The sequence below is a fragment of the Caretta caretta genome, chromosome 2 (genome assembly GCF_965140235.1).
Source record: "Caretta caretta isolate rCarCar2 chromosome 2, rCarCar1.hap1, whole genome shotgun sequence".
NCBI lineage: Eukaryota > Metazoa > Chordata > Testudines > Cheloniidae > Caretta > Caretta caretta.
Genome location: NC_134207.1, coordinates 72,056,476 through 72,081,476, shown reverse-complemented (window position 1 = coordinate 72,081,476; position 25,001 = coordinate 72,056,476). Strand labels below are relative to the sequence as shown.

The 25,001-nt window shown below is 41.1% G+C and overlaps 1 protein-coding gene across 4 annotated transcripts in view; it reads right to left on the bottom strand.

Annotated features, from left to right (window-relative positions):
* PXDNL (peroxidasin like) overlaps positions 1–25,001 on the bottom strand; it is a 282,898-nt gene that overhangs the window by 94,781 nt on the left and 163,116 nt on the right. For all 4 annotated transcript variants that reach the window (XR_012666983.1, XM_075125228.1, XM_048840634.2 and 1 more), the window contains exons 5-8: positions 18,190–18,261; positions 16,384–16,455; positions 12,050–12,219; positions 3,315–3,432 (exon numbers count right to left, since the gene is read on the bottom strand). Coding sequence is in view for 3 of the 4 variants with exons in the window: in XM_075125228.1 (XP_074981329.1) it covers positions 3,315–3,432; positions 12,050–12,219; positions 16,384–16,455; positions 18,190–18,261 (432 nt within the window). In the remaining variant the exon portion in view is untranslated. The remainder of the gene's footprint in view (positions 1–3,314; positions 3,433–12,049; positions 12,220–16,383; positions 16,456–18,189; positions 18,262–25,001) is intronic.

Sequence of the window (25,001 nt, the reverse complement as noted above, 5' to 3'; positions counted from 1 at the left end):
ATTCAAACAGGGGAAAGATGTGTGATGGGGTATGTAAACTCCACAGAAGGGGTTAAGGAGCAGTTATGGGCCCAGGTAGCTCCACCCTGCTGCACCTGCAGAGCATGCTCCAGCTGGCGGAGGAGTTTAAAAGAGCGCCAGACAGGAAAGGAGGAGACACCTATCTTGGGAGCTCCTGAGTAAGGGTGCAGCATTACTCCTGGCTGCAGGAGAGAAAACTGCAAGTGACAGCTGCCCAAGGGAGGGGCTAGTCTTTCCCTAGGACTAGGCAACTCTTCATTCCATCTTCTGGTGGATCATTTGGAAGGCTTTTGACCACACCCTGGACTGGGAAGCGAAGTGGTAGGAAGCAGCTGAGGGAGACTACGCCTCAGTATTTGATATTGCTGCCTCTCCTAGGGTCCTGGGCTGAAACCCATTGGAGAGGGAGGGTCTGAGCTCCACTACCAACCCCCCTCTTGCAAGGGGACAAAACCCCTTTTCTCCCAGAGAAAAGGGGAATAGAAACATTTAAGCACTGAGGATAGGGCGTACACCCCACAGTAGCTTGCACGTTTGGCTGAGACTCTTTTGTAGGGAATATTGTACTTGTACGTAGGGTCTGAATGAGCTTTCACCTGACATCTAGTGATGAGCCAGAGGAAAAGACTTCCCGGAGCAGACCATGTTTGCACAGACACCTACTCTGCCGAGGTGCACAGCTGCTTTGCCAAAATGATCAATTTTGGCAGGTTTGGGGTTACAAGCCACTCTTGTATTTGAATGTAGGGGTAATGAAATGTTGTGATCCTCACTGTATGAGTAAAGGGCAGCAGAACTGTGCTTAGCATGCCCAGATTGAGGGGGTCACCCTAAACTGAACCTCACCTGCTACGCAGGGATTAAGGATGTCAAAGCCCAGTGAGGAGGAGAGTGGGAGGGGTCAGGAATCTGTCTAATGAGTCCTAGATGCTGTTGGACCTGCTCTTCTCCATCATTTAATGGCAGAGTTGATTGAACTCAACTGAGAGTCATTGTTTCTGGCAGAAAGAAAAGGAGTACTTGTCGCACCTTAGAGACTAACAAATTTATTTGAGCATAAGCTTTCGTGAGCTACAGCTCACTTCATTGGATGCATGCAGTGGAAAAATATAGTGGGGAGATTTTATATACATAGAAACATGAAACAATGGGTGTTACCATACACACTGTAACGAGAGTGATCAGGTAAGGTGAGCTATTACCAGCAGGAAGGAAAAAAAAAAAAAACCTTTTGTAGTGATAATCAAGGTGGGCCATTTCTAGCAGTTGATAAGAACATGTGAGGAACAATGGGGTGGGGGGAATAAACATGGGGAAATAGTTTTATTTTGTGTAATGACACATCCACTCCCAGTCTTTATTCAAGCCTAACTTAATGGTGTCCTGTTTGCAAATTAATTCCAATTCAGCAGTCTCTCATTGGAGACTGTTTTTGAAGTTTTTTTTGTTGAAGAATTGCCACTTTTAGGTCTGTAATCGAGTGACCAGAGAGATTGAATTGTTCTCCAACTGGTTTTTGAATGTTATAATTCTTGACGTCTGAGAATTATTGTTAAGAGGAACCCCAAGACATTGAAGCCAGACATTGTTGTTGCCAACTCCACCTGACAAAAGGGTTACGGACTTCTATATATTTGGTTAGACTCTGTTACCTACGCCTCCCCAGAAGGGGGTTGGCTCCACTGGTGAACTTGCCGAAGTGCCTAGTCATTGTGTACCAGAAGAGAGACCTCCACTGCACTGGAGCAACCACCAGCAGGCAACACAAGAGATGGGGTGAGGCATGAGCCAGGTACCTAACCAGTATGCAGTACCACAAGTAGCTACAGCCTGACACAGCGTGCTAAAAATCATAGAAGAATAATCGATCTGGTTGAACATTTTCTGACAGAACAGTTTTCTGTCTTAAAATGTTGATTCAAGTAAACTGAAATGTTTCACAGAAATATATCACTTCAGCCAAAATCTTTGTCAGGAAATTATTGAAACATTTCATTTCAATAAGGATAAAATCTTTTCTTTCTATTTTATCATTTTGACCTTTATGTTTAAAACTTAATTTGTACAACAATTTTAAAATTATATTATAATTTTAAAGACAACATAAAAATTAAGTTTTAAACATAAAGGTCAAAATGATAAAATAGAAATTTTTTGATAACAAATTAAATGAAATATTTTGGAATATTTTATTTTGCAAATACTGTTTTCACTTTTTGTTCCAATTTGTCCTGAAACCAAATTTTGAAATCTCAGAATTTCCCACAGAATGAAAATAACATTTTTCAACTAGCTCTCCATATTAACTGACAGACTGAAGACAAGGACTCACACTCTTAGCCAATGCCCATCAGACTTGGCAATAATACCTCCTAGACAAGTCACTTAATCATTCTGTGCTCTAGTTAGACCATCTTAAAAATGTGTCTCAATGTTTTCATATTACATAGTGTTTTTTTCATCTGTAGGTCTCAGAGCACTCTGGGTAAGTAAGCATGATTAGTCTGATTTTGCAGTTGGCTTCACTCAATACAGATATCTGAAGCAATTTCCATGAGGCATTACGGTCTATTGTATAAAACATGAATCAAGTGCCTCAAGCTGTGTCTACACTGCAACTGGTACAACACACATGGGAATACCTGAGCTAGCTTTGACTGAGCAAGCTTGCCTAAAAATAGCAATGTAGTGCAATGACACAGGCAGCAGCACAAGCTAGCCACCTGAATACATAGCTAAAGTCCTGGCTGGGCTTGTACTTGAGGGCAAGCCTGTGCCACCAGCCCTGCTGTTGTGGTTACTGGAATATGTGCTGCAGTCACAACTCCCAGTTGCAGTGTAGACCTACCTGTAGAGATCAGAGTTCTATTTATGGCTCTCTCACAAGCATCCTATGTCACCTCTGGCAAATCATTTTAACTTTCTGTTTCTCAGCTACCTCATCTGGAAAATGAACCTCTGCACATTGCACCTAAGGCATGGGGGAGTTCTGATGGAAAATGCAAGGGAGGAGGCATTTTAAAGGACCCTGGAGTTCACTCTCATTTTTAAAAGTAGGCCAAGGTAGCATAGAGATCAGTGAAGAAGGTATTAAATAATAACTTTTCTCCCCCATGATTTTCATTGAAAATAAATTGTGTTGAATTTTCATAACCAGTCTCCTACAGAGTGACTTAGATTAGAAAAAACACACAAACTCATTCTAGATTGCTAGTCCACAAACCCAGGTGTTAACAATAATTAGCATTTGAAAATAGACTAGTATACATGTGCAAAGATTGGTTAAGATTTACTTGTTATGTATCCAAATTATCTTGGGTTTAGGATTTCCTTCCGCTTTGCAGGTAAAGTAGACAGTATTCCCTGGGGTAACATCTGCATCCCGTGGCTCAGAAGTAATACGAGGTTTCTCTGCGAGAAAAAGGAAAGGGTAAGAACAAAAGACATCAAAAAGTTTAATCCTGACTTTTGGAAGGAAAACAATTTTTCAACATGATCTAAAAACACGACTAGAGGTTTTGTTGGGAAAATGACACAGCGTACACTAAGCACCCACTCTTGAAATCAGATTTGCTAGTGCGAGTCTTAAGTTTTGCAGTTGGTAAATAATTAATAAAATATTTGTTTAAACTCTGACTTGTGCCTAGTAAATGTAAATTATCTTGTTTAGAAATTCAAAAAATGCTGTTTTTCTAAAACACTCCACAACATTTGCATCCAGGAACCTATAATGCAATGATTCTTTTTTTAAGTTAATTGCTAAAGGAAAGATGCAACGATAGTTGGGAGAAAAGTGACATTTTGTATTATTATTATTGACTCTAGACATGATAAAAATCACCTTAAAGAAGTTTCACTTTCTGATCATAAACTCCTCAGGACTGATTTTTTGTATGGTACTGAGTATTTTCTTACAGCTCCATATATAACAAATAAATTAAAAAAACAGTAAAACACGTAAAATAAATATATATATATATATACTGGATGCCATTGAAAAATGTCTATTGGACTGAGAAGGATTTTTGATTCTATCAGTATTTCCCACTTTAAGAAAAAATAATCTTTCATATACTGGTAGAATCTTTCAAAATGGAAAAGAAAAAAAACCCCAACCTTTAAAATGTGACCATTGTATTTTCAAGCAATTTACATAATCACATTCACATGTTATTCAGTATTAGGATCTAGGATCTGGTTAGTCTATTCTCTTATTTTGGTGAATCTATTTATGTATGTTCTTGTTTATATAGTCTGTAAAATCAAAACTTTTTTAGTTACTACAGAAGAGAAAATGCTTCAAGTTTAGAAAGAAAATGTGCCAGTACACTAGAGCAGGTCAGGAATTTTCTGTCAGAAAATGCCTTTTTTCCACAATCAAAATTTGCTGTGAGAATTTTATTTTTCCATTGTGAAAATCCAGATGTCAGCTCCTCAGCTGTCTGTCTGGAAGAGTCCTGTTAATTTCACTTTCTACAGGCTGCTGGCAAGCTCAAAATATAAGTTTCAGTTTTCCCAAAATTGAATTGTTCTGAAAATTCCTTCTTGTGAAAAAAATTGCAGTTTTGACTTTTTGTCATGATTTGGGATGATTTTTATTTCAGAAACACACAAAATTGATCATGGGAAGGGATTTCAATTTCTAGTCAGATCTACAGAACATTAGTTTGTTTCTAAAATAGCAGGACATTATGGGTTCAGGTTACCTGTAGATTATTATACTTGTAGATTTGATACGCATTGTTAGTAACATTTTGCAAGCATTTGCACTAATGTTAACTGCCTGCTTATTTTATATAGCTTACTGATTGTAAAACCTGTACATGAGAATTTTCCTCTTTCAGTATTACAGAAATATATTGGCCAATACATTACCTTGTATTGATGCTTTCAGACATAAGCTTCACAGTCATGAGACAAACATACACATTTTAGTCAATGTAAAGCAGAAAGGGTCTTAATCAGAGTTGGTCAACGTTTTTGAACAAAAGCTTGTTCAATTTTATTAAAAAATTGGCTTCACAAAAAAAATGTCAATATATATATATATATATATATATGTAGGTCTTGCGTTTTTAATAAAATGATATCAAAATTTTACATTTATCTAAAACCAGGTTTTCAGAAAATGAAAAGTTACGATGACCATTATGACAGGTTTCAGAGTAGCAGCCGTGTTAGTCTGTATTTGCAAAAAGAAAAGGAGGACTTGTGGCACCTTAGAGACTAAAATTTATTTGAGCATAAGCTTTCGTGAGCTACAGCTCACTTCATTGGATGCATTCAGTGGACCATTATGATAGTGTTTTCAATAATGTTCTTTAAAAATTATGAAAAATGTGGTTAAAACCAAAATTATGTCCATTCCAAACCCATCAGAATGAAAACAATTTTAAAATATTTCCCAAAACTAGTTTTTCATTCAGCTCCATTTTGTAGTAAGATACCTAGTAGATGACACTGGTATTAGATTAACCAGTCAATGTAAAGTCGTCATATCCTACCACAGACATTTTGAAGGAAACTTTCATTGGCTTAACAGGAATTCTATTACAGTATGATAGTTGGATATGGCCTAGAAAGGCTGTAGTTAAGAGTGGCACTACATTGGGACTAAATTCATGAATATGTACAGTCTGGTTCACCCTAGAACAAAACTCCTTAAAATGCAATATTGTCATGTTCATTTTCCTCTGGCTGTGATATTTGCTTCCATGACACCCTGTGATAGCTCACAATGATAAAAGCGCTCTCTCTCTGAGTTACATGTTTCAGTGCATGTAAGGGAGGAGGTGGATGGAAGAACATGCTTTGGAAGCAGAAATTTTAATTTTAATTAACATTTTAATATCTTGAAACAGTAAGTACCTTAAAACTCCCATAATAAAACTGGGATGTCTGGTCACCTTAATCTAGCATAAAAGCACATAGAAGTAATAGGCATTAAATTAGACTACACTGCTAATCACTTAACATTTTACATTAATTTAATTTGAACATAATTGAGTTTTTGATTAAAGGTTTCAGAATACTTCACTTATCAATTAAAATCTAGAAGTGACAGATGTTCAGACAGACATTACAACTTTCACAGTAAATTGCTTATTTTTCTGTAGCTTTCTCTGCTGCCTATAATCCTTCCATTAATTTTTTTCATCTCTTAATCACATCTTTTCAGCCACATACACAAAGACTAAACTTTGTCTAGGTTAGTTCAGGTCCCAAACTAACCTAGACAAAAACATCTTTAAAATATAGTTAGTATAGTTAGACATATTTAATTCAAAATCAATAAATCTAGTATCTTGGTATCCATAGACTCAAATTCTAGTTGACATTGCTCCAAGGAGCACCCTCGAGGAACCATAGAGATGAGATGGGTCATTCAGATTCTGCCTTCTATTAAGAGTTACAGAGAGACCATTCTGCAGGACATAAGAACGCAGTACTCATGGAGGAATTCTGCACCACTGCGTGCACTCAGAATTCATGTCCCCTGGACATTTCTTTGCTTCCCTACAGAAAAATGACTTTGACAGAGAAGCAAAGGGAAGTTGCAAAAGCAGTCACACGCCCCTCCCCAGAAGTGCAGGCATGTAGTTTTGGGCTCCTGGAGCAGTCAGCGGAGAGGTAAATCACAGTGGTGGGGGATGGCTGGAGATGCCCCAGCCAGTGGCTCCTACCCTGCGCTGGACTCAGCGCCTCTTCTCCTGCAAGCAGCATCTGGGGTCAGGTCAGATCCACCCCCAGAAACCTCCCCTGACTGCAGGAAGATCTGCACGCCCTCTCCCAATTCCTGACCCCATCACTCCACAGCCGTGGGGGGGCTCACTGTATGAGGACCTGCTCCCCCATCTTGCCAACCCCATGCATCTGACCGCTCCCCCGACCGGCACCCAGAACCCACACCCTGCCAAATCTCACCCTCTGCATCCGGACCCCCACCCCTGCACCCAAGCCACCTCCCACTGAGCCCCTCGCACTCAATTCCCACTCCACTAAGCCCAATGAGCTGCACCTGGACTCCCATCCCACCAAGCCCTGCTTCCTCAGCACCCAGACCCCTGCTTTGCTGAGCTCCATCCCCCCACACCCAACCCCCCTTTGCTGAGCCCCAACCACCTTCACCTGGACCCCCCTGCAGAGTCGAACCCCCCTGCACCCAGAAAACCCCAGAGAGCCCCTGTGCATCCAGATGCCCCCCAAACCCGAGCCACCCACACTCAGATTGCCTCACACAAAGCCCTCTCACCCCACACCTGGATTCCCCCCACACTTGGATCTTGCAGGGCGGACCCTGCTTGCCCCACATCTGGATCAGGGGGCAGGGATGGGCATGCATGCAAGACTTGGTCCCTCTTGCTTGCTATCTTGGTGTGCCTAGCAAAGAGGGGCAGGGCCCAAGGTGTTTCTGGGGCAGTCCTGGCCCTTGCGCTGTGTCTGGGTTGGGTGCAGTCTCACCGCTGAGTCTATGTCCTGGGGGTTGGGCTGCAGGGTGATCTCCCACCTCCATGCAGCCAGTGGCCCATGGCTCCCCAGTGCCACGTTGGAGACTCCACATTTATTTATTGACAAATAAAGTGTGCAGAATTTTAAAATAACGTGCATAAAAATTTTATTTTTTGGGCAGAATTCCCTCAGGAGTTGCACAAGAATGATCATATCTGGACAGAGCAGTGGTTCCTTATCTGGGTATCCTGTCTGAAACAGCAGTCAGTACCAGATGCTTGGGAAGGAAATGCAAGAAACTCTGTAATGAACAACAGTGAAATAAACTGCCCACAAAGTAAGCTACTTCCTAACCACAGGTAGACAACTTTTCTCTGAGGCTTGGTATTCTTGGAACAAATGGTGTAACTACGGTCCCCTGCATTATCAGTTATTACTATTTCAGAATTGCCCAGGCATCAAGGCCTTTTAGAAAACTAGAACATAGAATCATAGAATATCAGGGTTGGAAGGGACCTCTGGAGGTCATCTAGTCCAACCCCCTGCTCAAAGCAGGACCAATCCCCAGTTAAATCATCCCAGACAGGGCTTTGTCAAGTCTCACCTTAAAAACTTCTAAGGAAGGAGATTCTACCACCTCACCAGGTAACGCATTCCAGTCTTTCACCACCCTCCTAGTGAAAAAGTTTTTCCTAATATCCAACCTAAACCTCCCCCACTGCAACTTGAGACCATTACTCCTTGTCCTGTCATCTTCTACCACTGAGAATAGTCTAGAACCATCCTCTTTGGAACCACCTCTCAGGTAGTTGAAAGCAGCTATCAAATCCCCCCTCATTCTTCTCTTCTGCAGACTAAACAATCCCAGTTCCCTCAGCCTCTCCTCATAAGTCATGTGTTCCAGTCACCTAATCATTTTTGTTGCCCTTCACTGGACTCTTTCCAATTTTTCCACATCCTTCTTGTAGTGTGGGGGCCCAAAACTGGACACAGTACTCCAGATGAGGCCTCACCAATGTCGAATAGAGGGGGACGATCACGTCCCTTGATCTGCTCGCTATGCCCCTACTTATACATGCCAAAACGCCATTGGCCTTCTTGGCAACAAGAGCACACTGTTGACTCATATCCAGCTTCTCATCCACTGTCACCCCTAGGTCCTTTTCCACAGAACTGCTGCCAAGCCATTCGGTCCCTAGTCTGTACCTCTGCATGGGATTCTTCCGTCCTAAGTGCAGGACCCTGCACTTGTCCTTGTTGAACCTCATCAGATTTCTTTTGGCTCAATCCTCCAATTTGTCTAGGTCCCTCTGTATCCTATCCCTACCTGCCACCGTATCTACCACTCCTCCTAGTTTAGTATCATTCGCAAATTTGCTGAGAGTGCAATCCACACCATCCTCCAGATCATTTATGAAGATATTGAACAAAACCGGCCCCAGGACCGACCCTTGGGGCACTCCATTTGATACCGGCTGCCATCTAGACATGGAGCCATTGATCACTACCCATTGCGCCCGACAATCTAGCCAACTTTCTAACCACCTTATAGTGCATTCATCCAGCCCATACTTCTTTAACTTGCTGACAAGAATACTGTGGGAGACCGTGTCAAAAGCTTTGCTAAAGTCAAGAAACAATACATCCACTGCTATCCCTTCATCCACAGAATCAGTAATCTCATCATAGAAGGCGATTAGATTCGTCAGGCATGACCTTCCCTTGGTGAATCCATGCTGACTGTTCCTGATCACTTTCCTCTCGTGTAAGTGCTTCAGGATTGATTCCTTGAGGACCTGCTCCATGATTTTTCTGGGGACTGAGGTGAGGCTGACTGGCCTGTAGTTCCCAGGATCCTCCTTCTTCCCTTTTTAAAGATGGGCACTACATTAGCCTTTTTTCCAATCGTCCGGGACTTCCCCCGATCGCCATGAGTTTTCAAAGATAATGGCCAATGGCTCTGCAATCACAGCCGCCAACTCCTTTAGCACTCTCAGATGCAACGCATCCGGCCCCATGGACTTGTGCACGTCCAGCTTTTCTAAATAGTCCCTAACCACTTCTTTCTCCACAGAGGTCTGGCCACCTACTCCCCATGCTGTGTTGCCCAGCGCAGCAGTCTGGGAGCTGACCTTGTTCGTGAAGACAGAGGGCTAAGAGAATAAAAAAAACCATCAAGGTGTAATGGCTAGATTTCTTCAATTGCCTGAAGAAACTCAGAGTTACTGCAACCTTTCACAAGAATGTACTGCTGTTGCAACTAGCAACTTTCCCTTTTTCCGTGTCTGTGAATGAATGAATTAAAAACGTATTAAATTAATATCAAATATTGATATGTTTGATCTGCCAGATACAGTAGTAAAATGGGGAAACATGATGTAATCTAATTTTGTAATTAAAATATTCATGAAACGGAAGTCAACTGAGTGATACAGCTCCGGGCAAAATACTATAAACTTTAATGCCAGGGTTTACCTCATGGACAATCGTTTCGGTGTTTATTTTAGTTAGTTAGGAGTGTTAATCAGATCCTGGGGTTAATATAATTTATTGGGAAATAGGTAACAAGGGTGCCTACTATAGATCAATTGGGAAGGAGACCTGACTGAACTGGCATGTAAGTAACTGACTACATTGTTTTGTGATCTAGCTTTGGATTGTGTTTCTTCTGCGTTAGCACTGCCAGAGTTGACAACCAGCTGACACAAGTGAAGACCTATACTGAGGAACTCTTAGTCAAAATTCTAAACAAAGTCAACTTCCCACCAAAGTGACTGTAAAAAGAAAAAGGAGTACTTGTGGCACCTTAGAGACGAACAAATTTATTTGAGCATAAGCTTTCGTGAGCTACAGCTCACTTCATCAGATGCATCAGATGAAGTGAGCTGTAGCTCACGAAAGCTTATGCTCAAATAAATTTGTTCGTCTCTAAGGTGCCACAAGTACTCCTTTTCTTTTTGTGGATACAGACTAACATGGCTGCTACTCTGAAACCTGTCATAGTGATTGTGTATGAGTTATTTTTACTATGGTTGTGTGATTTAATTCTAAAAAATGGTTATATAGATTTTTTTTTAGTTTGGTAGCCAAATCATAATCTAATACTATTTTTGCCTTATGATATCTTATGCTATTAGTTGCTATAGTTAAGGGTATTTAATAACCTCTATAAAACTACATTCAACCCTCAAGTCCCTTTCTTTAGTTAAACAATCAAGATTAAAATAATCCTACGAAAGGTGTACAGGTAATGAGTTAAGCAGTTGTTTACTGCTTTGTTTTATACTATCTTTCTTGCAACATTTTATTTCTACCAAATGAAACAGTGAATAAAATGTTATTGCTTAATATACAAGTCTAATCCTATTTTTAAATCCTGTTCTTTTGCCTCAGTCATATCTTGTGGCAAAGAGTTTCACAGTATAACTTCATATGTGGCCAACATGACCAGATAATGGCTCCCCATGCAAATTATTCCTTTTATTACCATGGACATCATTACTATCATGGTGAAAGAGGAAGGGCGAGATGGATTGACAGATAGAACAACACACCGTGGGGCTTTGGGGGGATGCTGGCCCCAGCCAGTATAACAAAAGAAAAACATTAATGCTCCTCTTGAACTGCATTATTATGCCTATTTGCAAGAAGGGAGGAATTCCACTCTCTTTCCAGATATCTCCAGCATTTGGTTCACACTTAGAAAACACTACATAAACAAATTTCTCTATCTGAATTTACTTTAAAACATGACATGAAACCATGTCTTCAAACTGACATTCCTTGATAGAAAAATACAATCCAAGATATAACTTTCCACAGAGAAATTAAGTATCGTTGCAAACTTAACTGTGGAGTCTCTACTGAACAACACATACACACAAAATCCAAGACCCTGCAAATAATTATTGATGTCCTTTTCTTTACACATTATTAATAACCCCATTAAAAGCATTGTGCATATGGAGAGGCAAGGGCATAAATCTTTGCAGGATTGGCACCCTACCGTATAAACAATGTTAACTCAGACTGAGAAATTGGTCCCTGGTGTTTTTGAGTGATAACACATGAGAACTTTGTTAATTTGCACACACACAACAACAAATATTCCATCATACAATGTACTTCATGCCTTTATTTTTGGAGTATAGTTTAGTTTTCTGTCTTTATAATACTCACTAGTATATTGCAGTTGATTTAAAAAAAATGAAGTTGTAGTAATATAAGGTTTCACTACAACCTATTCTATAAAATCTTTGCAGAGAAATGCAGAGAAACTATTTCCTGCATGCTAATTGTGGGAATGCATATAGTCTAGTTTAGCAAGGTTCTACTTTGAGATGTATTCTATGGGGAAAAGAACTGATCATAATCAAAGACTTCAATAGTTCTTCATTTTAAAGGCCTTCTGACTAGACCAAAAGCACCCATATTTTAAGCATTTCAATGAAATTTTAATGAAATTAAATAATTTTAGGTTATTTTCCATACTGTATAAAAATAGATACCGGTAGGCTTAAAGCCAGAAGGCTCACAAACAATTTTCTCTCCAAAGAGGCATGCAGCCAGCTTAACTTACCACAGTTGAATTCTTCCACGATTAACGACGCAACAGGCCTGCCCTGAAGTCTCTTGGGATATTCACAGGTGGCAGCAGCTTGAGTATTTCCATTCCTGGTATATTCGTTTATTAGTTCAGCCAGCCACATTAATTCACAGTCGCAAACTAAGGCATTCGAGTCCAAGCGCCTGGGCATACAGGAAATAAAAACAAGTGTCCGGAATGTACATTAACCAAGTCGCCAACTTGACTGTGTGCAACGTCCCTTTTACTCTTTTAATGCTCTTGTAGTTCCTTCAAAATAACTAAATAGATAATCCGTGTGTGTTCACATACATACGCGCACGCAGTAAAAATCTCTGGCTTGTTACATTTTGTATTTCCTTCCTTCCTTCCTTCCTTCCTTGCTCAATATTACAATCTATTCTTCAAAAATGATGCGTCTTCAATATGTTGGAATAAAAAGGTAATCTCAAAAAACAACAGTAAACTGCCTTTCAGCTCCAGGATAATTCAGCACAGAACATTAATAGCCACACCAGTGCAAATATCCATTAGAAAATCTGGCTACGTACAGGAAGGGATCAGCTATAGCTGTCCCTACTCAGTACACTACAGAGGGAAGTGGATGCATGGATAACTTTCTCTCCACACCAGCACACAGTTGCAGGATATAATCGGTTTCCCAGCACTTCAGTGACAAAAGGAGTTTGTTGCGTAGCGTCACAGCTGGGTGCAGCAGCATTTCTGGGCAGGGTGTGGGGAGACCCATGTGTCCTCAGGGACCTCTTACTATACCTTACACCTTGCTCTGGCCCCAGTTTGGCATAGCACTTAAATAATGTGCTTAAGACCATTCCTACTCCACCGTAAGCTTCTGCTGAAATTCCATGGGATTCATGTGCATGTTTAAAACTACGTATGTGGTTTAAATGTTTTGCTGGGTCCTCTAGAAATGTGCTTCCGCTCCTTCCCAACACAGATCCACCTAACTGAACCACCACATGACTCATTTAGCTGTAACTAATGGATGCCTTTATTAAAAAACAACAACTATCTGGTTTATCTATGTGTTGGTTTCACTTCTATGACAACCATGGTCTAGAATAAGGCTTGGTCCTAAAAGTAACATTAATAATTATGCCATTCAAAAAACTCACACTATTTAAAGACAGAGGCAGCCAGGAATTTGAAAACTGAACTCTTCAGGTCCATTACACTGTTGGAAGACAGGATACTGGGCTAGATGGACCTTTGGTCTGACCCAGTATGGCCATTCCTATAAACTTTAAAAATGACATGACTGAACTAACAGCCATGGACATTGAAATGTACAGTTGTTTTTGTAATGTTTTCATGATGTTTTCTCAGTTTCTAAGATAGTATTTGAATGCATGTATACATTTTATCTTGGGTATATCATATTTCTGGGATTCAATTTTCAAAGAATAAAATTTTTAGGGGCTCTTTTTTCTAACCTGTACATTATAAAAACCACCCTTGTAATATCTATTTGGTTATTAGTGTCAGATTATTGCCCTTAACCTTCTATCATCACACAATACATTCAGAGCCTGCTACATACTGCATTTTAGATTGTTCAACTGCAAGGAATATGTCATGATGATGAGGTCAACTGCTGTAACTTGAAAGGAATATTGATTTCCATTTATTTCAGGTACTTAAATGACTTCCATCATCTGAGTGCCTCCATAACTTTAACCTACTGATCTTCACAACAGCCCTGTGAGCTAGGGGAGTACTATTATCTCCAGTTTACAGAAGGGGAGCTGAGATACGGACGCTGAGGCTCCTAGATCACAAAGGAAGTCTGTGGCAGAGCAGGGTATTGAATACCGGTCTCTCAAGACTGCGGCTAATGCCCTAACTAATGGAGCGTCCTTCCCTATCCCAACCCCCTACCTACACACACACACACACACACTTGGTGTACATTAGCAACTTATGTCGGTATACCTGCGTTGCTCACGGGGGTGGAAAATCCTCCCCCCTGAGCAACGCAGTTATACCAACCTAACCCCAAGTGTAGACAGCGCTCTGTTGATGGGAGGGCTTCTCCTGTCAATATAGCTATTGCCTCCTCGTGAGGTGGGCAAAGCCCACCCAGCAGCATCTTCACTGAAGTGCTACAGTGTCACAGCTGCACCAGTGAAGCTCTGCTGCTATAGCATGAGTATAAAAGTGTAGACAAGCCCTCTCTCTCTCTCTCTCTCTCATCTTTAAGGGATGCTAACATGTTCAGGATGATTACAGTAACTTAGCCACTTATTCTATAAAACCATCCCCCCGAAAGCTATTTTTCAAATGGTTCTTTTCTTATTAAAAGGTGAGGCTTTCTGAAGGTAAACAGATTAAGCCTATAAACACATTTAAAGCACCTTTCTGTAACAGTGTGGCCCTTTCGGCTCTCTCCTTTTCTTTAGCTGCCCACCAGGAGTAGCAGGCTTACTTGCTTTGTAGCTGTTTATTTCTGAGTTTCAGAATTCTGGAATCAAATACAAAAAAAAAAAAATCAACTAAACTAATCAAAGTGTTTCCCTGGAAATGATTTCAATGTTCACTCTTTTTGATCAATATTGTAAGCTGGCAATTGGCTTCTGTGTAAATGGCACATCTAGTTCCAAAACACTACAGAGAATAGTCTCACCTCAGTATACATACATAGTTCCCATCATCACCAAAAGGAATTACACTCACATATTGACAGGAGAATAGGCCCCTATGGAGGTATTAGTAATACCAAGTCATATGAATCCTCAATTTCTCATTTAGCATCACTCACTTAGAACACATTGATGAACCATACGGTGTTGGTGTTCTCTTTTCCTTGGTGTTCTTATGTTCCTAGCTTTTGGTAAAGAGCAAACTAAGGAGCTAGGCTCTGTTTTTTACTTCTGTAAACTTTAAGGGTATGTCTACACTGCAATTAAAAACCCATGGTTGGCCTTTGACAGCTGATTTGGGCTTGTGGGGCTCGGGCTTCGGGTCTGTTTAATGGCCACACAGACGCCAGACACAGGCTGGAGCCCAGACTCTATGATTTTGTGTGGTGGCAGGGTACAGCGCTTCAGTGGTAACCTGAGCCAGAACATCTACACCACAATTAAACGGGCATGCAGCCCGAGCCCTGAAAGCCCATGTCAGCTGGCACGGGCCAGTCGCGAGTGTCTAATTGTGATATAGACCTACCCTCACAGTTTCAAGGATAAAGGTTAAGACAGTAAAGTTGCAAATGTTCTCTCTTTAGCCATAATTCAGCAAACTGCTTTGACAACTACTGAATTTTAAACATATGTTACAGCCCATTGTCTCTTACTTAACTTTAAGCATGTACTTCTCCACTGGGACTTAAAGACCTATTTGATTTTAAGCATGTGCTGAAATACTTTACTGAATAGGGATGGACCTAAGAATGTACTTCAGTGCTTTGCTGAACTGGGACCAATTTGCTAATTCAAATAAATCCTTATGGCCTGGAGACTTTTTAGAGTTTAGAGCCCAGTCCTGGTCCCATGGAAATAGGAGGCAAAAATCCCACCAAATTCAAGGGGGGATAGGATTGAACCCCGAAGCAGGAATTTCCACATCTGGTTTTGGAGACATCATTGGTTAGTAACTACAGTTGAGGAACAAACAGCAAAAAGAGGGGTAAAATTTAAGTTTTGAAGTCTCACACCTGTAGCTCTCTAACTGATTATGAGATGTGAAAAGGAAAAGGCAGGAGGTGCGACAAGAAAGGACCATGTGAGGCTCCTTAAACTTTAACCAATGTTTTATTAGTCATGGAAAACTCTCTCTCTAAGAAAAAATGTATGTCCATTTGCTGGCCAAATAGGACATGGAAGAACAGAATGCATGATATTTGCAGGCATATAAAATTAAATGGACCATTTGGTTCTCATGTCTACAAACACGACATCCATTTCTATTAACTGAGAGTCACCAAATTCTGTCCTGATTTAGTCTTAATTCCCCTTATTCCATATTTAGTAACTGCTATCCACATTCCTTCCCTTCGCCTCATTTGCCTTCACCCTCATTTCTCATTCTTCAGCCTTGTTCTCCCCTTCCATGCCTTGTCTTTCAGCTTTGTGTCTTATGGAATTTCTTTTAATTTCCATTCACATTTCACTTCTTATGAAACATTAAAACAAACACAGTACAATATGTCACTTCCTCTGTCCCATGGTGAAAAGCATGCCAACACCACATTATAAGAAAGCTGTGGTCTTCATTTAACTAACCTAATTAAAAACCTGTCTTCACAGTTCACACAGTTTTGCAGTAGAACAGGAGTATCATTATTTACAAAATTATTTTCCAAAACTTACAGTCTCTTTAGTGAATCCAGATGAGAAAAACTTCCAGCTGGGATCTTAGATAACTTATTGTTATGCAGAAATCTGAGGAACAGAAGATATGCCTTAATAACTGACAGATTCCTTTGCAGAATTAGATATTAATATATTACAAAGAACATGGCTCTGCATTGTATATTTTAAAATCTGACAATAAAAAACCCTTGCATAATATTAACAAATTAGTAAAGTTGTCGTTTTATAAAAGCTAAGGCTAAGGGAGGAGGGGTTTATTATTCAACCACAGGTTACTAATAAATATTGATTATATTTCTTTCAGATGACAAAAGCAATATCTGAGTCATTTATAGCTAATGGCCTTTGTTTCCCCACAAGAATAGCGGTATCCTGATCAAATTCAAACTTTGTAATTAAATACTTCCTGTATAAATTCCTCCTGTGGTTTCAACTGGATAACTCATGCTTCACTTTTGGTTCTAAGGCATTGTGTAGACTTACTGTGAAACAACTGTAATGTTTCCCCATTCAGAGGTGGTTATGTGTCAGCAATGGGTAAGTGATGTAGCATAATCTTTTTCATTTCTATTTAAGGCCTTCTCTACCCAGCGGATTTATCCAGATTAGTGCCATCACTAAGCGATGTAGCCACTCCAATGCAAACCATTGACAAAGCAACTATTTGCACTGGTCGCATTTAGCTCTGCTTGAAACTAGCATAATCTCCACTGGCAGAAATTGTGACATTTTGGCTATGTCTACGTTACACGCCACTGTAGGCGGTATGTAGGGAATGTGTAGTCACAGAGAAAAGCAGGCTGTGTCCACACTGTGGTGTATAGTTGCCCATGTCAGTGAAAGGCTCGGGCAGGGGGAAGGCCGGGGGGGTGGAGGCGGAAGCTTCAGCAGCTCTCCCTAGAAGAGCTTTTCCATCCTTGACAGAGTTTCCCTGCAGTAGTGGGGAGCTGCTGCACTCTGTCCCTTTGGCGGGGAAGGGCTCTCTCAGTAGGGAGATGGCAGAGCCTTTCCCCATTGCTGGACGCTTTCCCTCTGGTGGAGTCTTTCTCCAATTCCTCCCCACTGCCAGAGCTACTGGAGTCTTTTCCTGCCGTGGGGAAAGGCGCTAGCAGCTGGGAGGCAGTGGGACACTACATGGCTAAAAATAGCAGTGTAGACAGGAGAGCACGGCTTTGGGTGAGTAGAAAGCCATGTAGGTTACACCCTTCAGGGCAAGTCTGTATTTTACTCACCTAAGCCACACCTCACTGTCATCACTGCTACTTAAACTCATGCTAGGGGAGCTACTGGACTACATACTCTACAAGCCACTAACAGAAGAGTGCAGTGTAGAAGTAGCCTTTGCCTGTTCACACTACAGGTTTGCAGCTTTGAGAGGGGTCTGGCAACTGATGGCTGTAACTGAGGTAAATCCACAGAGGAGATGAGCCTTAAATGAGTCACATTTAAAGGTATCATGCCAAACAGATTCTGCAACAGAACAGAATTCTGGAGTTTTGATGGAAATCATGTCTTTTGTTACTTGAAAGACATCTAAACTCACTTTCAGAGAGATCTAAAGTCAATTCACTGAAAATACAATTCAGACTTGAAAGAGTTCTTCTTGGCTGGAGGGTTTGTGAAGGAAATCTACATTACAAAATCTTACTCTCTTATTAGGGTGACTATTACAGAATTTTCTCTACTTTTCAGCACTTCTGTAGATAAAAGGGCACAGAATTTATTTAGGTAAGTCAGATTTTGAATGAGGAAGACAAATCAAGAACACAGAACTAATGAAAAGTTTGCCCAACCAGCACTTACAATCTTTCTAATTTTGGGAGGTCTCTGAAGGTTTCTGGCTTGACTGTTTCTATTTGATTGAAGTGAATATACCTGTGGAAAGACCATCAATATAGTTATCTCATCTTTTCTGGACATTGTGAAGAAATTGGATAGAAAGGAAATCAGCAGTGTTGGCTGAAAATGCTGAAAGAACCCAACAAACCCACAGAACACAATCTCTGTAAACAGGAAATCCATGTATTTTTAACAATCGTTTTCCCTGCTGTTCACAGTGCCAATCTAAGAACCCACTGATACAGAAGAGGTGAAGCTGATGTCTACCAGCAGGTAGTGGCTCCAAGCCATCACCGTCTGTAACTGAACAGAAGAATGCCTGCTGAACTTATTATACTGTTTAATGAAACTCATTTGGGCTAAACAACAGAAAAAGGATGTGTAACAAGTGGCCAAACACAGTAACATTTGCATTAAGGACAAAGAATCAGTGAAAAGAGAGAGTTCTTACTTTGTACAGTAACTGAAGTTCTTCAAGATGTGTGGACCCTATGTGTACTCCACTAAGGGTGCAAGTGAGCTCCATGAGCCCGAAACTGGAAGAGTATTGCTAGCAGAGTCTGTAAGTCTGCTCCTGCACCCTTCTCCTCCTTGTGCTCCCAGACAAAAGCCTAAGGGCAGTGCAGACCGCCTACCTCCAGTTCCTTCTCTACCATGAAGCATGTGTTAGGATCTGAAGCAGGGCAGGTAGTGGAATACAGATAGGGACCACGCATCTCAAAGAACTCTAATTCTCGTATAAGGTAAGTAACTTCTCTTTCTTCTTCGAGTGCTAGTCCCTATGTGTATTCCATTGTGGGTGATTGCCAAGCAGTGCTTATTGAGGAGAAGGTTGTGAGGACCTCTGCAATACTTCTGAAAGGAGTATGACTGTACTGAGAGAGACACCATCTTCAGAAGCATCCACAAAGGCACAATGTCTTGATAAGACATTCACTGAACCCCAAGTAGCTGCTTTACAGATTTCAACAATAGGAATGTCTTGAATGAAGGCTACAGAGGTGGTCTGGGCTCCAGTAGAGTGACCTCTCAAACCTTGTAGTGCAGGGGTGTTTGTCAACTTCTAACACAGCAGAATCCACCCCAAAATCCTTTAGGTCTTTAGGAGGAGACTGTTTCCACTCTCATCCATTCTGTGAATGATACAAATCGTGCAGGTGATTTTCTAAATGGTCTTGTTCTTTGTAGGTAAAACACTCCAGCTCAGTGGATGTCTGTGGAGAGAGGCCACCTGTGTGCAGTTTTTGGAAGAATGGAGATAGGTGGATTGTCTGATTTAGATGGAAATCCAAGATCAGTTTAGGAGTAAACTTAGAATGTAGCCTCAGAGCATTCTTATCCTTGTTGAAAGACTGTATATGGCAGATCGCCCTGAAGGGTCCCAGTTCACCACCCTTATAGCTAAGGTGAAGGCAATTAGAAAGGTGACTTTCATGGATAAGAGGGATAAGGACCAAAAAGCCAAGGGTTCAAATGGAGGTCTTGTTACTGCTCAGAGGAGAAAATTCAGGCCTCACATCGGAGTATACCTACTCACAGGAGGAACGGTTATAACCAGGCCTTTCAAAAAAGTACTGCGACAGGATGGGTGAAGATAGAGTTGTTATCATAAGAACATAAGTACGACCATACTGGGTCAGACCAAAGGTCCATCTAGCCTAATATCCTGTCTTCCAACAGTGGCCAATGCCAGGTGCCCCAGATGGAATGAACAGAACAGGTAATCACCAAGTGATCCAGTGACAGGCACTGATACTACCAAATGAACCTGTAGTGAAGTAAGTGAGACACCCTTGGTATTTAAGGAAAGAAGATATTCTAAAATAGTCAGCATGTCAGAGTCCTCAGGGGTTATCTGATAACTGATAAATATTTCCAGTTGGCTATGTACTATTTTCTAGTGGACTCTTTTATACTATTGTTAAATATGACCTGAACTGCCCCAAGCATGCATTTTCTAAGTTTAATACCGTGGGTGCGGACTTAAAGGCACTGTTAGCAATACTAAATAGGGAAAAACTGATGACCTGCAGTGCTCCAAGTAAGCTGCTACTACTGATAGCATGAAGGGTACCTACAAGTGTACTGTTGCAAAGCCAAAGGAGAGTACCCTATAGTGGTAGTGGTGCCTGTCCTTGGAGAACCTCAGGAACCTTCTGTGTGAGGGGTGGAGGTCTATGTGGACATAGGCATCCTTCATATCAAAAGCTGAGAACCAGTTGTCTCTGTTCAGTGAGGAAATTATTGATGCCAGTGTGACCATTTAAACCTCAGTTTTCAGATAAAGACAAGGAGTTGTCTGAGGTCTAAGATGGGTCTCCATCCTCCCTTCCTTTTTCAATGAGAAATTATTTTCAGTAAAATGTTGAAGAGGACCTTCTCTATAGATCCCTGAAGGAGGAGGACGTTCCCTTATTTAATGACCATCCTCTCCTGAGAGTGGTCCCTCAAGAGGAACAGGGAAGGGATTTTTGGGGGTGGGGGGAAAGCAGAGGAATACTATAGTACAGCCGGAGTGTATGATGTATGATGAGTTCCAAAGAGGATGGAGGTAGGCTGTTCTCAGTGGTGGCAGATGACAGAACAAGGAGCAATGGTCTTAAGTTGCAATGGGGGAGGTCTAGGTTGGATATTAGGGAAAACTATTTCACTAGGAGGGTGGTGAAGCAATGGAATGGGTTACCTAGGAAGGTGGTGGAATCTCCATCCTTAGAAGTTTTTAAGGCCCGACTTGACAAAGTCCTGGCTGGGATGGTTTAGTTGGTGTTGGTCCTGCTTTGAGCAAGGGGTTGGACTAGATGACCTCCTGAGGTCTCTTCCCACCCTAATCTTCTACGATTCTATGTCAACAATCCATCTGTCTGTTATCACCCACTAAGTTTGGGCAAAGTGGGCCAGTCGACTCCCAAATTGGGTCTTGGGGCTCATGATTGATGAATGGGGTATTTGGAGTGCTTTGCAGCTCTTGAAAGTACCGTCAAAAATATTTCTTAGCAGGAGGTTGCGGTTGGAAGAAGGGGAAGCATTATGTGTACCCTGCTCCAGCTTTTGTCACTTCCATGGAGGTTTATACGCCCTTTGGTGGTAGAAGTGTTGAGGCACTGTCTGAGGCTTGTATGACTGAGGTCTGTGGTACTTCCTCCTTGGCGCTAGAATGTAGATCCTCAGTTAGGATCAGAGGGTTGCCCTTGAATCCCCCAGTCAGTGTACAGATTCATCTGTTTTATTCCTGAACATGTTGTTCCCTTCACAAGACATATCCTCCACTGTAGATTATACTTCCCCAGAGAATCCTGAGGAATGAAGACAGGATGCTCAATGCGTGACAATAGCCATTGCCCTTGAAACAACAGCTGTTTCTGCTGCATCAACAGAGGCTTGGAGAGATGATCTGGTGATTAATTTACCCTCCTCAATCAGAGCCAGGAATGTGATCTGCGCTCTTGTGGGTGTTTGTCCATCTATTCCACTAACTTAGAGCAACTGACAAAAATTGTATTTTGAGGTTAATGCTTGGCAATTGGCTATATGAAAAGGCTGATTGAAGTGAAAACTTTCCTGCCCAATAGGTCTAGATGTTTAACATCCTTATCTAACAGAGTGGATCTGGTAAAATAAAAATTCTGCTACCTTGGCTGGCATGTCGTATTTCTTTTCAGTCCTCTTAGAGACACAAATGAATGGTGTATGCCAGATGACCTTAGCAAGCTCCATTAATTAAAGGGCAGCATAAACCTCCTAGGCCTTTCACTATGCAGAATGCCCAAGGGCTTTTGAGGAGTCTCTTGTACCCCCTGCAGAGAAATCTGGAGAGTCTCAGCAACCCTCCTTAATAGGTCCTGGAACTGCCTGTAATCATCAAGTAAAGAATATGGGGTTGGGTCTGATTCTTTCTCCTTGTCCTTGGGCATCTGAGGAAGCCTGAGTTCCTCTCCGGGAAGTGAGGGATATTGTAACTCCCAAAGGGAACAGAGAGACTCGGAGTATTGTGTGAATGGATCCCATGGTCCCCAGTAAGAGGGATCAAACATTGGCTGAGCACCAAGATCTACCTGGTTTCCCTGGAGAGAGGAGCCTTCAGGGCTTTCACTTTGGTTTATTCTCTTGCTACAGCTGCCATGACCATTTGCTAGACACAGGCAAACACCTAGTGATGTTTCTTCCATTAGCACTGAATAATAGAAAGACCTCTACTGTCATCTTATGATCATAAATAAAAGTTTACGAAAATAATACTAAAATTCAAACTTTACAATTGGACTTTTTGTACCAGATTTTTGGTCTCCTATTTTACACTGCTCTTTTTAAATCATACTTGAATTGGAAAAATCCACAATCCACAGTTGTCATGGCAGCCTTTTTCAGGTTTCTGTTTGACTATTTAAATCTCTTTAGCAATACACAGTTTCACTTTCACTGGCAATAACCAGTGTACAGGGCTCCAAGTGGTGGAAAATTTCCAGAGAGGAGGTTGCAGTAGCACTTGGTAGCCACTGCATCCCAAAAAGTGGGTGGCATTGGTTGTTGCCCTAAACAGAGTGGTGGGAAGCAAGAGGAAAAAAAAGGTTGAAGGTGGTATAGGCAAAGCTCAGCCTCTTTTTCATCTGCTCTGTTACTCCATGTGGAGTTTTTTCAACCCAGGCAGTGCAGACTGAAAACAGGAACCAGAGCACCTGTGGATTTGGCAAACTCTCTGCCCTCTCCAAAAAAATAAAAAATAAAATATTTCCACCAACGATTCCTGGAGGTTTGATTTTAGAAATATGGACACCTTATAGCTACAGCGCTCCCAACAGACATAACTGCCTTTCTCCCATGTAAATCCTATACTAGGGTGGTGCTGGAAACAGTGCCTGCCCTCTCCCAAGGGTAAATCCTCCACAGTGAGCCAGATTAGGACAGGGTGTGACGCAATTCGCATCTTTACTCCAGCAGGGTCCTTAGTCCCTTAACTGAACACAATCTCTCCTAATGTGTTTAAATACAGCTAAATGTAAATGTATACATGTGGGAATATAGGCCACACTTACAGAATGGGGGACTCTCTCCTGGTAAGTAGTGACTCTGAAAAAAAGATGTGGGGTCTTGGTGGATAGTCAGCTGAACATGAGCTCCCAGGTTGATGCTGCGGCCAAAAGAGTTAATGAGATCCTGGGATGCATAAACAGGGGAATGTTGAGTAGGAGTAGAGAGGTTATTTTACCCCTATATTTGGCATTAGTGTGACCACTGCTGGAATACTGTGTCCAGTTCTGGTGCCCACAATTCAAGAAGTATGGTGATAAATTGGAAAGGATTCAGAGAAGAGCCATACAAATGATTACAGGATTAGAAAATACACCTTACAGTGATAGACTTAGAGCTCAATCTATTTACCTTAACAACGAAGGTTAAGGGATGACTTGATTACAGTCTGTAAGTATCTACATGTGGAACAAATATTTGATAATGTGCTCTTCAGTCTATCAGAGAATGGTATAACAAGATCCAGTGACTGGAAGTTGAAGCTAGACAAATTCAGAGAGGAAATAAGGCATACATTTTTAACAGTGACAGTAATTAACCATTGGAACAATTGGTCATGGGTAGTGGTGGATTCTCCACCATTGACTGTTTTTAAATCAAGACTGGAGGTTGTTTTCTAAAAGATCTTTTTTTGCTCTAGGAATTATATCTATGGCCTGTGTTACACAGGAAGTCAGATTAGATCACAATGGTCCCTTCTTGCCTTGGAATCTATGAACAATTTACATAGACATATAGGACCACAGGTTGTATATTTCTAACATTTGCCGTATACTATGTCAAGAAACTGTCCACATAAGTAAATGTATTTGAAGCTCTCAAACTAGGTCATCCCAAATCAAAATGGTCCAGCTGACATTGTTACAAATTTCTGGCACCTGCAATCATATTTCTGAGTTACCATAAGATGCTCTAAGGCAGGAAGAGTTATCTTTCACCCTCAGAAAAGTTATCCAATACATCAAAAGCAAACAGTCCTTCATCTAAACCAATGCTCTGACCTGATGACATGCTTTCTTTGGTGGTTGAACAAATAAGAGCTTGTTCACTTGATCTCCTCAACAATGATAAACTGTGTTACTCCAGAAATGAAAACCTAGCCAGAGAAGATATATGTTCCCCAGCCAGTATACATACCTGCATGCAAAAGGTTAAACAAATTATCCTTAAGTACATTTTGTTAGTAGTAGAAAATAAATGCTTTCTGGACTTTTAGGTGCTTTTTTTTTCTTTTTAATTAACAGAGGAAAATGGGTTAAGTCCCAGTACCTCAGGTTCTGAATCAAGAATATACTCTGCCTGTGAAAGATTTTGAGTTCTGCTGCATATTATTGTTTGGCCTGAGCCCACTATGAATCCAGCCTGTAAATCCTGCTCCATGAAACTTTTGATTGCCACTTGGGGATTTCTACCTCTCAGAGAACTAGACACAGCTTTGATCACAGCTGCCAGCGCACTAACATTGTTTTCTCTAAGCCTGTAACTACCATTTTATGTTATAATTCATTTCTGGACTACAGCCACGTACAGCTTCAAGGAGAACTGTCAGCCACTAATAGGCTAGCTTACAGAAATTGAAGGAGAAAACAGAATTATTTTTCCCACTCAGTAAGCGTGCAGCTGTTTAAAATCATTGGCTTCTAAGCAAGTTGCGTGCATCATAGACAAACAGAAAAATTACAGGAGTGTGAAAATACCAGCATTAAGGTTTAAAGATAAGGACAAACACACTTTTAAAATTGTAAAAAGAA